General features: G+C 39.6%; 1 protein-coding gene across 5 annotated transcripts in view; it reads left to right on the top strand.

Annotated features, from left to right (window-relative positions):
* The window catches only part of LOC126175461 (thymidine kinase 2, mitochondrial-like), a 228,140-nt gene that overhangs the window by 174,646 nt on the left and 35,824 nt on the right, over positions 1–17,670 (top strand). For all 5 annotated transcript variants that reach the window (XM_049922273.1, XM_049922269.1, XM_049922270.1 and 2 more), the window contains 2 exons: positions 1,238–1,416; positions 1,497–1,615. In XM_049922273.1, coding sequence (XP_049778230.1) covers positions 1,238–1,416; positions 1,497–1,615 — 298 coding nt within the window. The remainder of the gene's footprint in view (positions 1–1,237; positions 1,417–1,496; positions 1,616–17,670) is intronic.

The following is a 17,670-nucleotide window of genomic DNA, read 5'->3' as shown; positions in this document are numbered from 1 at the left end:
ACAATACTTCGTCATATTTCAGTACATGATCTTGGTTTACTGCTTTCACAAGGAAATCATATTTCAAGGTGCAAAATAAATTATAGTAATGTCTCTGGCTCAGTTTTTCAGGTGGACTGAGGAGCATTTAATATGTGTGGGAATGGAGCCTAGAGTTGGGGCAAGGGGCACAGCATCTTCACAGTCCAGGAGCTATGAGCAGCTGTCCTTAGTGTGTGCAGCAATGAAGAACAGGGCTATGTTTTATATTACATATTACCTGAAACAAATTGCACATAAATGAAGGAACATTGTACAGTAGGAACTAACCAAATGGGGCAGAGTAGCTGTTTAGACACTACAGTAACCTTGTATTGAGGATGGAGTTGTTCTGCTTGGCCACCCTGATTTGGGTTTCTCGTGGTTTTCCTAAATCACTTACACAAATTCCGGGATAGTTTCTTAACATAAGGCCATGGCTGACCACCTGTCCTATCCTTGTAAAGCGTGGTATATACACTGTGTGTACTGATTTGCATTTTATTACCTTAACCAATCCTATATCATTTTGAGATGATACTTGGATGAATAAAGATAGATAAATAAACTTTGTAAGGAGAGGAAGCAGTACCACATGGTTTGTGCCATCAGCCATGGTGTAACAGTCTTTGCTGCCTGCTGACGTGCAACGTGCAGCACACTAGTTTGATTCTTGCCTTAGCTTTGATTTAACATTTCTGAATTCTGGAATGTTCTGAGACTGACTGACTTATCAATCAAAAGTTATTTATTAGAAAACACTGTGTGTGAAAACTAGGAGCATTCTGTACTGAGTCAAACAATTCAGCTCTGTATGTCGTTTTGTGTGTGCTCAATAAATGTGTGTTCAATATAAAGTGTTACTTATTACTGACGACTCTACGCTTGTAACTGGTTCTTGATTCCTGTTTCTGCTTGACAATATTTTTACCATCTTTGGTCTAGATATTATATAAATTGCTAAGCTATGATTCATTGCTTTCAATTAGGGAACAAAAAAAAGTTTCTCTGTAAGCTTTTAAGAGTCAGCTTTAGAAACATTTGCAGTAGACGTTATTTCCAAGAGTTTATCACAGGACAATGAATTTTCTTCGGTACTGGCACATGCAACTTTTTAAACTATATTTTTTTCTTTGTATCTTGTGCTTATAATAGTATCACACTCATATATTGGCCAACTTAGCAGATTATTGGCTTATCGTCTGTTTGTCTTCCATAGGAACCCATTGACGTCTGGCGTAATGTGCGTAGTCATAATCTGTTGGGGCTTCTATATGAAGATCTGAAACGATGGAACTTCATGTTTCAAAACTATGTACAGTTGACACGATTATCTATACAAACCCAAGAAAGTGCCAAACCTATTCAAATGTTTGAAAGATCTGTTCAAAATAACAGGTGAGATTTAATGCAACAGAATAAAGATACATGGCCAAGATCTGTGTTTATGAAACGTACTGATTTTTGTAACCCTGCAGGTACTGTTTTGTAGAGATGGCACATCAACAAGGGCTTCTTGAAGATCCTGAATATGATGTTCTTTGTGAGGGTTATGACTGGATTAAGAGGAACATGGATATTCAGCTAGATCTGACAGGTTAGTATATTGTAACATAAACCAAGATCATGTGTGTATTTTATTTCTTTATTTATTTATTCATTCATTCCTCATCAGTTACCCCATACATCTTAGAACCGTTGGGTTAGTGACTCAGTTGGCTTTGAGTCATATTATTGATCATTGTCACTTCCTATTTTGCATTTGACTGATCATTAATATGAAATTCTGTCTTTTTTTATTCTCCTTTTGGTGTAAAGTATCTGAAGAATATGTAGAAAAAAATGTTTATATGATTTTCATTGTGCAGGCTTTCCTCCTCTTATACAGAATGGCCCATTGGAAAGAGTACATTGTCAGTTAGCCACCCTGCTAAGATATATGCCTGCTTGTGCCATCTGCCACTTCTGATTGGACCCACATAGTATTCCATTAAGTTTGGTGTGGGACATATTGAGCCAGAGGAGGAGTTCTGTTGTGTGTAGAGTCTTGCAGCTGTCTTAAGCATAATGTCCTGTGGAAGAGATGGCCATTTCTGTGTTGTAGAAAGAAGGGCAATACCCAAGTGGATTAAACAATAGTGTGAGACAGGTGATATAACTAATGTGCAACATGAGGGACCTGAAATGACAGTTCGAATGCTGGAAAGTATCCGAAGAGTTCGTGCAGTTTTGCATTGAGGCTCACAGCGATCTGTCCATTGTCATTCCTCAAAATTCCTTGCATGTCTTTGCAGAGGATCATGAAACAGATTTACAGTTTCATCCTTATAGTCTGTAGGTGGCATTTATGACTGGGAGATAAAGTGCATAGGCAAAATGTCTGCACAACATTACTGGATGAAATTGACCAGGATGAGGCATTTATGACAAATCATGTGACGTCTGATGAGGCAAACTCTCATTTGAATGGATTTGTTGGTAAACAAAACTTCTAATGTTACTCGGGCACAAGCCACAGGTCACTTACGAAAAGGGCCAGGGTTGTCCAAAGTTGTTAATTTCTGTGGTTTTGGTTGGTTCATTGGTATTGCTGGACCAATTTTTATTTTTATTTATTTATATATTTTTAAAAGAAAAGATGACAGTGGAAATCCAGTGTCAGTTCTGAGAGGTATGCAGCCATTTTAATAATGTCTTCCTTCCTCAGCTTCAGGAACATTGCTATTTAAATGCAGTTTGCTTTTATCGAGATGAGGCTACATCCCATATGGCCTATAATACAATGATTACACTGAGGCACCAGTTTCCACATTGATTACTTGCATGATTAGGTGATGTCCCATGGCTCATAAGAACACTTGATCTTTCAACCACACGTTTTTTTCTGTGGGTGTCATCTCAGGAAAAAAGTTTTTTGTGACCATTCCACAATACTGATAACTTGAAGGCTGCAGTCCAGGAAGAGAAAGAGACCATCCCTTAAGAAGTGGTTGAGAACATAATGGGGAACTCCTGTGAACATCTTCAGCAATACATTGGCAATGTTGGAAACCATTTGAGTGATGGACTTCTTAAGAAATAGAGTTGTGTTTGGCTTTTTAGTAATGGCTGTGTGTGTTGAACAATTATTTGTCAGTTACATTGGTATAAATATATGAGGTCTGTTCAAAAAATTCTGGAACTTCGTCCACTTACATTTTACTTACTGTGCATGTTCTCTTTCGAAATACTCTCCACCACAATTGATAAACCTCACTGAACACCATTTCCACTTCCAGAAGCAGTCTTGGTACACCTCTTGCTGGACCATGTGAAGCACCATCTGTGAATTTTCTTTTATCTCATCTATTGTTGCACATCTTCATCCTCTTAACGGGATTTTAAAAAATGGAAATAAAAAAAAGTCCACAGGGACTGGGTCTGGAGAGTATGGAGGCTGAGGCATCACAGTGATTTCACTCATCAGCGGGGATGAATATGCAGGTGCATTATCATGATGCAAGAGCCATGGATTGTCTCACCACATTTGAAGCCATTTCCTTCTCACATTTTTTTTGCAAGTGTTGCAACATGTCCCGATCATACAATCAGTTAACGGTGTGCCCCTGTGGCATGAATTGATGATGAACTAATCCTTCAAAGTCAAAGAAAACTATCAACACGGGTTTGACATTTTACCTGACCTGACAAGCTCTTTTTGGTCTTGGAGAACCTTTTCTGACCCATTGTGAAGACTGAACCTTGGTCTCAGCATCATAACAGCAGACCCATGTCTCATCACCAGTTATGATTATCTTAAAGAACATCTCATTCTCATTTGTGAGATCCAAAAGCTCTTCACAGATTGTGAGGAAAAGGTCTTTCTAATCTTGACTCGTGAGCCATGGGACAAACTTGGCTGCAACAGAATACATTCCAAAATGCTGTGTCAGGATTTCACAACATGATCCAACTGCACTGTTACATTATTCTGCAATCTCTCGGACAGTTTTTTATTGGCAAGCACAATTTTATTGACATTCCTGACAGAGCATCATTGGTAGATGTCCTGAATGAGGGTCATCTTCAATTTCCATCTGGCTATTTTTAAACCATGTTGAACAATTCGTAACACCAAGTACCACATAACCACTTTATCACCATAGACTTCCTGCATCATTTGGTGTATCTCTGTACAGGTTTTCTTGAGTTTCACACATAATTTAATGCAGATGTGTTGCTCCTCTAACTCTGTGTTTGCAAACTGGGTGACACGACATTCTGCTCAATACATCAATGAACAATAACTAACAGACATACAACAGTGAAACTTCTGGCACTTACACATTAAACACAGGTGTGTGCAGGGATGCCAACTGCATTTCGCTCCAACACACAATTGGCATGAAATTATGAATGTTCCAGAATTTTTTGAACTGACCTCATACTAAGCCTCATAATAACCAAATGCAAATGTACTACTTTCCATGGTGCTCCCTATAGTAAAATGAATCAACATAAAAATTCCACAGCTATGTAACAGTAGCAGTATTTAAGAAATATATATAGAACTTTCACTGGAGTTTACAGCTTTGTATTGAATACATTAGCAAGATTAGTATACTGTATTTTGATTCACTAAAGAAATTGGTTATTATATTTAGAGAGAAGCAGCTATTAGTTTTGTTGGGGTTTTGGAATTTGATTGTAAGGGAGAGCAAGGGTTGGGGGAAAGTAATGAAAATGGAAGCTACCTGATTGTATTTTGCACAGAGCACAATTTAATCATTGTTAATATCTGGTTTAAGAACCATGAAAGAAGGCTGAGAATGTGGAAGAATCTGGAGACACAAGAAGGCTTCAGTTGAATCATATAGTGGTAAGGCAGATATGTAGAACATACATTTTTAAACTGAAAAATATTTCCAGGAACAGATCTGGAGTCTGACTATAATTTATTAGTTATGAAATGGAGAGTAAATCTGAAGACTTTCCAAAAAGAGAGATGACATAATGAAGGGGCAAATAAGACATATAGGCAAGGCTCAGTAGGAATTCTTGAATAACTCATGAGATATTAAATTTAAATAATGGAAAGTAACACTTTGGTGAAAGTTCGTGGTGGAACAGTCTTTTCATTGAGCCTGTATGCAACTCATCATAGATATTAAATTCAATTGATGAATGGAGACAATATAAAAATTTACCAAATGAACCAGGGGAAAAAAATGAGATTGACAGAAAGTGCTAAATAGTAAAGCTGGAATGCCTACAGGAGAAATGATAAGCTGTAGAAGCATGAATACCTATAGGAAAAATATATACTGTGTATAGCAAAATTGAAGAAATCTTTGGAGATTGCTCCTTGATGTAGTCTGTAAAGGAAGAAAAAGACCATAAATGTAAAGTAAAAGAGAAATCATGGACCAACAAGGCACTCGCATGTTGGTAGAGATCTCTGGAGATCACTGTCTACAGATCATCCCTAGAAAGTGCCACCAAAGATTGTGGACCAACAGTGGCAAAACACCAAAGATTATGGACAAAAGGAAAGGGTAAAAGATAAGAGAATGGTAAGGGATATGGTACAATGTTATATGTAGTAACGTACTTATGCGATGTAAAAATGATATCCTTACTACCTTGGCAACAGACATATTTGTGAGCAAATAAAAATTATCTATTTATTTGTGTTACCTAAAAGTGAGACAGCAGTACGAACATGAAGAGCTCAGTTAAGAAATAAGGGAAGGGTAGCAGGTGGAAGGCTATCTAAGGGGAAGAAACTTGAAGATAATATTACGGTGAATAGAAAGTGGATAAACATCAGATGGGGGACTTAGTGCAGCAAGATATTAAATTTAACCAATGGAAAGTTCATTAGAAAGCTCATTGCAGAATAGTCTTTCCATTGTACAACTTGTACAGAAGCGGAACGGCAGTTTTAAGAGTCGAGGGGCATGGAAGGGAGGCAGTGGTTGAAAAGAGAGTGAGGCAGGGTTATAGCCTATCCCTGATGTTATTGAATATGTACATTGGACAAGCAGCAATGGAAATAAAAGAAAAGGACATGCACAAAAATTTGTGGAAAGAATGCAGGTACGCATGGGCGTTCTCGTATCCACACGTTGCCTCATTGCGCAAGCAGGCTGTTATGAATCCTCTTCTTTGCTTGGGAGCCTGTGTTGCTGTGTTGTGATGAGAAGGTGACATTTGACAAAAATGCAAAAGCTACCGTAGGTAAAGAAGTATACAAACTAAAGAGGTATGAGAAATACAAAGTGATGACACATTTTATTACAAATTTCAGGAACTGCTCACAATGAGATTTTAGATTTTCTGCTTGGGAAACTGCAGTGATAAGCCTGTCAATAACATTTTGTTAGTTAGCAACTTGCGTCTTATATACTCTTTTGAATTACTCATTCCTCATTTCAAAACAAAGAATTTCAATCTGTATCAAATTTATAGCTTTTATTGTGAAATAATTGTAATTTATTATTTTTTAACGTACAAGATGCCCAAACTTGTAATTGTTAGGATATTTTGTTCCTATACAGTACCAGGATTTGTTCGCATCTATTGTTACTGTTCTCATGCATAATTATGACTCATTCCATATCCATGCAATTCTCGTGCATACTGGATCACCAGAACACGAATAAATAAATAAATGTGATTACTCCTGGAACTGAGAAATACTTAAGGTAGGTTTTAATCATCACATGAAGGTTAATTTACTTTCAATGCGTCATTTGTATTTATGAAACATGATGTAGATTAACATCCTCGGACTCGACAAATTTAGGAATTTCATAGATGCCAGAATACACTAGAACGGAGATTATGTTTATTAGTTTCGCATTTTTTCATCATCAGTGTGCTTCATTTCTGGTTTTAGTAGATTGTTGAGGAGCTCACAATCAGATGTCTTGCTCTTCAATTGTGCTTTTAAGTCACCATGGCACGAATATTCGTTCACAGTTTTTATATTCACCTTTTGTACATTTTTGGCTTGTTCTTCTCAGTTTTCCTACTCGAATCTTACGGTGGCTTATTCTTTACGGAAATGTGATCGTTAACTTTCTAATACTTGATGCTCAGGGCAACACAACTTTAGAAGCGGCACTCCACACGACTTCTTTCAGTGTCTGTAATCATCTATAAGCTTAAGAATCTGAATGTTTACTGTCCCAAAACATACAGAGTTAAATCACAAGATTTAATGTACAGGGGACTCGTCAATACTGCAATTACAATTTATGTGTATTACAGAAACAATACTTATTAATTTGTAATTTACAGAGACTGTGTGTAGCCTAACAACAGTTTTACTGTAAAAAGAGAGAATAATTATTACAGTCATTTATTAGACTTACACTTAGATTTGACTAATTTTAAGAAAGATGGCACACCAGATTTTACGTTCCAATCTCTGTTTTTTAACCTTCTAGATGTGCATCGCGGTTTCACTGTCGTTTATACTGATGGCTCCAAACAGGAGACTTTCCTTGGCTGTTCTGTGGTGTTCCCTGCTCATGTTACCCGGATTCGCCTCCCTGCTGAATATACCGTTTTCGCAGCGGAGCTCCACGCGATCCTGACGGCACTGGAGCAGATGAATCGAGTTCGGGGCGATCGATTTCTTCTCTGCTCCGATTCTCTTAGTGCCTTACAATCACTGCAGAACCTGTACCCGACTGAAGAGATGGTCCAGCTGATACATGACAAACTGTACTTGCTCCAACGGCGGGGTAAAGAGGTATCCTTCTGCTGGGTGCCTGGTCATGTCGGCATATGGGGCAACGAACAGGCTGATCGGGCTGCCAAGGAGGCCTGCAGAGAGCAGGATGTGGTCCAGTGTCCTATCCCCTTGCAGTCAGTCATCACTGCACTCCACAGGAAGTGCATGGAGTTGTGGGAGGACGAATGGCTGGCGGTGACGGCCAATAAACTGCGGTCGGTAAAGTCGACCACTCGGCCGTGGCGTTCCTCCTGCCGGCTGCTCAGGCGGGAAGAGGTGGCACTCACACGTCTTCGGATCGGGCACTGTCCTCTGACACATAGCTATTTATTACGGCGGGAGGATCCTCCGTTTTGTGATGCTTGTGGTGTGCCCATCTCTGTCCGGCACATTTTAACGGACTGTGTTTTATACCATGATGCAAGGGCAGAAGCACAAGTTGATGGGGATCTGCCCTGTGTTTTAGCTAACGATGAGACGTGTGTGTCTAGGGTTTTTAAGTTTTGTGATGTGTCTGGACTCTGGCCTAAACTTTTAGGCTGGCGGTTTTAGTGTATTGCAGAGTGGCTGACTCCTCCCTTTTTTCCTTGCGGTCAGCCAGCCACTTCCATCCGCTCCATTGTTTTAGCTCCCTCTACCTTTTTCTTCCTGTGTTGTCCATGTTTTACTGCTGACGCCCTGCTTCATCCCACGCTTCGGTGTGGGTGAGCACATATTTTTCAATGATTGTTCCCCGTGTTTTATGTTCCGTTTTATGTTGCGTTAGATGTAAATGTTCTGAGTTTTTCCTTGACACCCGTCTCACTATGATACTGAACGGGCGCTGAAGACCTTGCTGTCGTGCGCCCACAAAACCCTTCTACTACTACCCCTATTAGACTTACAACTTCTAAGCTTAATTAACAATACAATCAGCCACTTGCTTTCTTGCCCAGATTGTCATGTTATTAAGAAATTCTTCTAAGGAGGAATAACATTTCTGTACTAGCAATTGTAGTTTTTGGTTTAGTTGCCCCATCTCCATGCTGAGAATTTGTTTCTTCTTTAGAATGTTGTAAATTTTCATGCCTATGTATTCTGGGGTTTGCGGTAACAGCTTTAATCTATAAGTGGGGAGCATGAAATTCTACTTGTTCCTAGTACCATATTGATGTTTAAAGTTATCGTCTATGAATAATTTGGGGTTACTGTATACAAAAATAATCAGTTCATAAATGTACAAACATGAAGCACTTAATTTCTTAACAGTGGGCGACTAAAAATTTAACACTGACTGCTTCTTTCAGTTCTTGGTCTCTACGACTAATGTGGAATTCTTTTACCTTCAAGTTTTTAGTTTTAAACTGCAGCAAATGTGTTTTCCCAATATTCAATTTCAGCCCATTTAGTTGGAACCAGTTTTCCAAACTGTCTAATAGTTCTGTGACAATTGAAGAAATTTGTTCAGGGTCATTGCTTTCAAAAAGGACAGAAGTATCATCAGCGAATAAAAGTGACTGTGAAATTCTGTTCAGATGTAGATGATTTATATAAAGTAAAAACAAAATTGGACCCAGAATTGAGCGCGCTTCCTTTGGATTAAACATTGTTGCCATGAAACATTTCACAGCATAACCTAAACATTACACAACCAAACACATAAGGGTCGCAGCCACTTGTGACCTGCTAACTAGCCCAAACATTCTTACCAAAGGCGGGTAGCAATGCCCCTTATGCACGACCTCCATTTCCAGAAAATAACGCATGCACAAAAGCGCATATCTAGTTGCGTTATTGGAAATTTATGTGCAAAGGTGAACACAAAAAGGCATCCTATGGACTCAACTTGACGGTAGCCAAAAATATAAAGGTCATAAATGTCGTGTTTGACGGACTCTGTCAGAGACCAATAAATTATATTTTTTTTAATTACTGCATGTAGTGACTATTTAACAGAACAGACGTCAGGATATTGGGCCAGCAACCTGTATCCGAAAGTAAAGAGGTACGTTTGCTGTCAGTAATCCAGTGTTCGGTGAAGATAAGATGAAGATTCCAGGAGAAGACTATTTTGCTCTTTAAAAATTGTAGTGAAGAATGTTATTGTCTGTCCTGCATTACACGCTGGGAAACCAGAATTACCGTGTACAGTCCGCAGCTCGTGGTCGTGCGGTAGCGTTCTCGCTTCCCACGCCCGGGTTCGATTCCCGGCGGGGTCAGGGATTTTCTCTGCCTCATGATGACTGGGTGTTGTGTGATGTCCTTAGGTTAGTTAGGTTTAAGTAGTTCTAAGTTCTAGGGGACTGATGACCATAGATGTTAAGTCCCATAGTGCTAAGAGCCATTTGAACCATTTACCGTGTACATTTGACAACAACCACAATATATATCATACATGCGATCATCTGTCGTGAAATGGATGTTTCCTTTTACGGTACCTGGAAGACGTTGAGCTACACCGCTCTCTGGAAAATGTCGTATTCGGCTCCCTCGCACATGCGTACTGTGGGGCGATTTGAAACTAATTACTTGCGCCAATAGCAAACGCCTAAAATTATTCTCTCCTTTGCTTAAAACATGTAACTGAATTCTTTAAAGGGTATGGTAGCAGGCTGTAATGTGAATAATGAAAAAGAATAGGAATATTTAAGATAACTTACAATGTGTTCTACCCTGTGTGACCAAAAGTATCACGACACCCCCCAAAACAAACGTTTTTCATATTAGGAGCATTTGTGCTGCCACCTACTGCCAGGTACTCCATATCAGCGATCTAAGTAGTCATTAGACATCTTGAGAGAGCAGAATGGGGCGAGGCAGACATCCATCCATACCATCACACAGGAATCCTAAACTGCATCAGGATCCACTGCAAGTACTATGACAGGGGGGAGGTGAGAAAACTTGGATTTCATAGTCGAGAGGCAGCTCATAAGCCACATATCACGCCGGTAAATGCCAACTGACGCCTCGCTTGGTGTTATAAGGAGCGTAAACATTGGACGATTGAATACTGGAAAAATGTTGTGTGGAGTGACGAATCATGGTACACAATGTGGCGATCCAATGGCAGGGTATAGGTATGACGATTGCTCGGTGAACGTCATCTGCCAGCGTGTGTAGCGCCAACAGTAAAACTCGGAGGCGCCGGTGTTATGGTGTAGTCGTGGTTTTCATGGAGGGGGCTTGTACCCTTTGTTGTTTTGCGTGGCACCATCACAGCACAGGCCTACATTGATGTTTTAAGCACCTTCTTGTTTTCCACTGTTGAAGAGCAATTCAGGGATGGCGCTTTCATCTTTGAACACGATCGAGCACCTGTTCATAATGCATGGCCTGTGACGGAGTGGTTACAGAACAACATCCATGTAATAGACTGGCCTTCATAGAGTCCTGAACTGAATCCTATAGTACACCTTTGGTATGTTTTGGAACGCCGACTTCGTGCCAGGCTACACCGACCGACATGGATACCTCTACTCAGTGCAGCACTCCGTGAAGAATAGGCTGCCATTCCCCAAGAAACCTTCCAGCACCTGATTGAATGTATACTTGCGAGAGTGGAAGCTGTCATCAAGGCTAAGAGTGGACCAACACCATATTGCATTCCAACATTACCGATGGTGGACGTCACGAACTTTTAAGTCATTTTCAGCCAGGTGTCCGGATACTTTTGATCACGTAGTGTATTTTCCAGTCAGTTATAAATGTTTCGTTACAAACGCAAATAGTCTTTCTGTATTTTGTCTCTCCTTTTTTTTACGTATTTTATCATTCAATACCGAAAAACGCAGAGAGGGTATCCACAACAGATCTCTCTGTTATATTTCAGAAAAGAAAAGTTAACTCCAGAACATTGTTACGTATTTAAAGCACAGATCGTCTAATTATAGTAACACCGCTGCAGCACAGTCTAACATGTACAGTCATGACACTCACTGCTCTGAAAATTGTTACCGGCTGACAGTTGTGCTACACTAGCTCCCAAAGCGGCGAGAAAGCAGCCGTAAAATTAGTTTGTTTTTATTTTTCTAATTTATTATAGAAATAGTTATTATGTTTTTGCGTTCAAAGTATTAGTAAATTATCAAGAAACATGAATGTTCACGAAATATATATATAAACATCCGAATCTCCCTGATTGAGGGACATAAGCTACAACTTAATGATGAAATACTTTCGACCATGTATATAACTTGAGCTTTTTTCGCTGAAAACAAGAGAATATAAACACACATTTTATGCATGAGAAGAATATATTTCTTTTGTTGTGTTCTTATTATGACATGTACTTTCCTTCACACTTAACTACCTTGTAAGGAACTGAATGTTTCGCACAGTCGTACACTTCACTCGGCTTTCTAATACATAAATATTTTTGCAAAAACAAGGCGAATGTGTTGAAGATTCTTGCCGTTTGTGGCTCAGATGCAGCAAGAACTGTGGAAGTGGTTTCTTCTGTATTGGGAAACAATTTATTGCTTTCGTTCGTTTGTTAAGCGACTGTGTGTTTTTTTCCTTCAGCTGATGTGGTAGCTATCTGCTACGTTAAACAATGTAGGTACTGCATACCACACTGTTTCCTACATTCCACATTCACTGATTTGATTAGAAGTGTAGTGAAGAAAACTTCACGTTTTTGACTAGATGTAGGATATCTTTCAGCAAAAGGTCAGGTCTTCTGCTGTTTACTGTCTTTTTTTTGTTAAAGAACACGATATTCTTCAGTAAAATATATCTGTAGGTTACGAAAGAATCGCAAATAAAATATTCTGTAATGTAGGTGTTCACATCACTTAGGTGCGTTAGGAAACCTTAAAAAAGGCAAATGTGGTTTCTTCTTCTCGTTGTTGCTGCAGTTTATTGCGCCACAGACGCTCCCGTTTGTAAAAACTGTTCTACAGACGAATATAAACAAGCAAGATTCGCTTTCGTTTTCACAAGATCTCGCCAAATTTATATGTTAGACAGTGGCTGCACCCTCACATTTAAACCTCACTGTTCCAGTTTTGGTTTAAACACGTAATTTTCGAACGGAAATCGCTTATTCTGCCAGTGCAAATATACACGAAAAAGTGTTACCTTGCATCTTGTATAAAGCCTGGATGGAGAGCGCTGGACTCTTCGTATTTAGCAGAGTAGTTCTTATTCTCTTCCAGTGTAGAGACGTCATCAGTATGGCAACAATTTCGTTCAAGAATCATTGCTTCACTAACAGGCTTCTGAAAATGATTTTCAAATAATAATTGCGGAAATGAAACGGTACATTTACATCTATATGCCGTAAACCACTGTGAAGTGCATGGCAGAGGGTACGTCTCATCGTACCAGTCCATGAGTTTCTTCCCGTTCCAGTCATGTATGGATCGCAGGAAGGATGATTATTTAAACGCCTATGTGCGTGCTGTAATCTATCCAATCTCTTCCACAAGATCCCTATGTTAGCGACACGTAGGAGGTCGTAGTATGTTCCTAGAGTCATAAATCGAAATGTCCTCAAGATCCCTATGCGAGAAAAATCTTTTCCTCAGGATCCCTATTGACGATACGTCTGGAGTTTGTAATATATTCCTATAAACATAATCAACGAGCAGTTACATAAAAGAAATTTAATTTCTTAACCGATTTCGGGTACTTAGTGCCCATACTGAGACGGTTTTACCTCTCGAATCAGCTGATTAGCTGCTGTTCTGGCATAATTTTTGTTCTTGCTGTTTCGCTATTTTATACCATTTTCCTGCACGCACTGTGAATCACATGACCACGACATTTTGCTGTATGCGTCTTATTGTTGACAGTCGCAAATAATACAATAGGCATAACCTTCTGAAGAATGCACTAAGTGTCCGAAACTGAAAGAAATTAAATTTGTTTTATACAACTGGCTGCTGATTATTTCGATTTATACAACTATAGTGCTGAGAATGGATAAAATATTATCCTAGAATCATCATTTAAAGTCGTTTCTGGAAACTTTGTAAGTAGGCTTTCTCTGGGTGGTTTACGTCTGTGTTCAAGTGTGTGCCAGTTCAGTTTCTTCAGCATCTCAATGGCGCAATTCCACCAGTCTAACAAACCTTTGACAATTCGTGATGCCCCTTTATATACGTTCAGCATCCTCCTTTTGATACTATTTGGCATTTCTCCCACACACGTGAGCAACATTCCAGAGTGGGTCGCAGGAATGATTTGAAAACTGTCTCCTTTATAGACTGATTGCATTTCCCCAGTATTCTGCCAATAATACGAAATCTACCACCTGCCTTTCCCACGACTGAGCGTATGTGTTCATTCCATTTCATATCCCTACAAAGTGTTACGGTACATCTATGTATTTGTAGGAGTTGGCCGGTTGCAACGTTTTTTTCGTTTTGTGAAGTGCACATATTTCTGAAGCTTTAAAGCAAGTTCCCAATATTTGCACTGGTTCGAAACCTTATCAAGATCTGATTGAATATGTATGCAGCTTCATTCAGTCAGTACGATACTTCATTATAGATACTGCATCATCTACAAAAAAGTCCGAGGTTAACGTTTAGTATTGTTTTCGAGGTCATTAATATACAACATGAACAGTAAGGGTCCCATCACACTTCGATGGGGCTTAACCGAAGTTAGTTCTACACCTGACGATGATTTTCCATGCAAAATAATATGCTGCGTTCTCCCTAACAAAAAACCCTCAATCCAGTCACAAATTTCACTTGATACCCTATATGATCGTACTTTTTACAATAAGCATAGATGCGATACTCAGATAAATGCTTATTGCAAATCAAGAAGTACTGCAATTACCTGACTGTTTTGATCCAAACCATACAGTATGTCATGTGAGAAAAGCGTGAATTGGATTTATGTGATCGATGTTATTGGAATCCATGCTGGATGGCATGGAGCAGGTTGTTCTGTTCGACGTATCTCGTTATGTTTGAGCTCAGAATATGCCCTAAGATTGTACAAGAAGTCGATGTTAAGGATACTGGACGATAGTAGTGGATCAAAGCTGCAACAAGTGCATTTTATTAGTGCATGTTGCTTACATCAGGGGCAGGTTTGCACTCAGGGGCAAACCGATTGTTCTCCTTTGATTGACAGGTACTTAACCTATTGTTCCCCCACCGCCTCCCACTCCCTTCGCCCCTCAGAATACCTCCCAACCCACGCCATACCCCTCACTGCTACTGGTACACTTTCAGGTATGAGTTATTGGAATAGCCCCTCTCACTCTTGTCAGTTTGATTGAATACTTAATGAAATCTATCAGTTAATTAACCTCTACCACTCTGGTGAAGTCCTCTCCCACCCTCCCTCCCGGAATTGGCGGGAAAAGGACACTGCTGATCGGTTATTTGTAAGGAAATGGATTGCTGTGTATAGAATATTGTTTAAACAATTTTGACAATGTGTGGAGTATTGTTTAAACAATTTTGACAATGTGTGGAATATTGTTTATTTAAACAATTTAGGGGATTCAAGGCAATATATGGAATATATGGAAATTGGTGGATCTATGGTGGAGAGAAAGGATCTCATAACAGGAAATTATTCAAGGGTATATTGTTTATTTATAAAAAATTCAGTTTGTGGAGGTTCGATTTCTCTTGCTCATCATTCTCTGCTTTTTGGAAACATGTAGCTCTTGTAAAAAGGTAATTGCATGGGGCAAACACGTTGCATAGCCTAATGTTCTGCACTGTAAACTGGGTGTCTTAACCGAATGTTCGGCCCTTTGTCGGTACTTAACCTATTGTTCTGTTAGGTGGTTTTCCGTGTCGGCCCCATTTTCTTAAACTATTGTACCGCCTCTGATACCAAATTAAGTAATTAGTTATGTCCTCCCACCATTTCCTATAACACATCTCGAATTTCACATGATTTTGAACGCCATTTCTGCCGCATTCTTTCTTGTCACCCACCCCCTTAAACTATTATAAGGCGCTTTACATAAAAATTATGCAGATTAACCTAGTGTTCTGCACTTAATTGGCTGTTCTACACTTAACCTGCTGTTCTGCTCCATGTCACCCACTCATGCACACCCTCCCCTTAACTATTGTAGCGCTAACACCATGTTGATATAAAAAATGTATGCAAATTAATTAATTTGATATTCTTCACATGTATAGGGTAGTTTTTTTAATTCATAAAATCCTATTGGTAGGTGAAATCGATGGAGTATAAAATAATAATAACAACACATCCCACCACTCGACACCCAATGCCGACGTCGCCCACTTTGCACACGTCCCCAGGAGTCAGGGTGCAATGTTGGCCCCCACTAAGTGACCACATGGCCATCAGCTGCCGGGTCACACACAGGTGTCCGTTTGGGTATCGCAAGCATGAGGCGGTGGCATCCATTTCATACTTTACACCTGAGGAATTCCTGTCAAAATACGTGTTCACCTAGGCACCATTGCTGGCACGATGACACATAGCTGCAGTGCGGGTCCAGTGCCGAGAGATGTTTGCGTAGCAGCTAAAAGGTCCTGAGTGTTATAACGATGTCATATGTCTATGTACATAACAGCCAAGTCCCCCTCTAGATGCACTATAGAAATCTGTTGCAATGCTTCCCTGAATAACACAGGTTGCATTCTTCCTAGCAATCCTAATGGGACAGCCTGTTCGTTGCTGAATTTAACCGTGAAACTGCTGATGCTGCTGGTGTGGGAGCATTGTCCGCCATTGTTTTCTGCAGACAAGACTTTCAGTGCCAAAAAACTATTTTTTACAGATCGCCATATTGCACTCACAGTTAAACCCTGCAAAAGTGGCATACAGATCGTCAAATACGGAAAGACTCATACTCAGCTACACTGCTCTGCCACTGAGGATGGAAGTTTGAGTATTAGAGCGTGAAACTGATCTCCTACTTGGCAATATATCACCGCATGCTGTGTCGATGTAGTAAACATACAGTTGCTATCCTGTGCCATACAAAATCGCCCCTTTTGCATAATTCATATAGCTATTGTACTCCAGACACTCGTACATATGACACGAAGGCAGACATCACCATATATACTCCTCACAGCACTAGATATTTCCGCACAGGTGATGGTCACAAGTCACCTGTTTCCAACGCACGACCACAGTGACCTCAGTGGGCCAAAGTCACTCTCAGAACTGTTGTACAAAGATGGACTCGTTTCTACACCAATCTCCAGACTCTGGGGATTACAAGAACACATGTATTTTCACATGTGGTTTGCCCAAATATATCGTTTCGCGATATGTCTCAATATCAAGCACGTGGGAATATCGTTTGCATAGAAGTATCGATCTTGCAATATAATTCCGAAGATATAGACCGGAAATTATTTCTCTAGAAACCCAAACTTTAGCTAAGTGTAACATGCTGTAAACCACTGAGTAACTAGAAACTAATCCCGTCTGTGAAGACTTATATGTGAAAAATCGAAAAAAATAGAGGAACCTGATATTTCCATTCGCGAATACCGATGTTAGTGTTGTAATAGACACAATAGATGTTCTCTCAACTAAATAAAGACAGGAAATGTGAAGAAGTAGTCAGTCGGCCAATTTAAATGGGAGGAAATAATGGTTCAGCACAAACACATGTCCACATTGAATCTTCTCAGTTTTCCACACGATCACGAAAGCTGTCCAACACATACAAAGTGTTACTTCGCTATTCGGCCATATCACCGTATTCCACATAAAATTCATACCTTCCTTACGACTGGACATAGTCATTTCCTTTGCACATGTTGGAACACAAAGACGTAGTTTAAAAGCCTGATGCTCAAGATGAACCTATCACGCACCTCCTACTACTAAGTATAATACTCAGCCAATAACCAATTGCTGGTGATACAAAGTAATACTGAGAGAAAATCAGCGTTGGGCGGACATGTTTCATAAGTTTTTCTTGCGAGTGGTATCACTCTGTCTTAGAAAGAGAGGCGTAATCGTCTTACAAACCG

The sequence above is a fragment of the Schistocerca cancellata genome, chromosome 3, assembly GCF_023864275.1.
Source record: "Schistocerca cancellata isolate TAMUIC-IGC-003103 chromosome 3, iqSchCanc2.1, whole genome shotgun sequence".
Classification (NCBI taxonomy): domain Eukaryota; kingdom Metazoa; phylum Arthropoda; class Insecta; order Orthoptera; family Acrididae; genus Schistocerca; species Schistocerca cancellata.
This window is presented reverse-complemented; position numbering and strand designations above follow the sequence as displayed.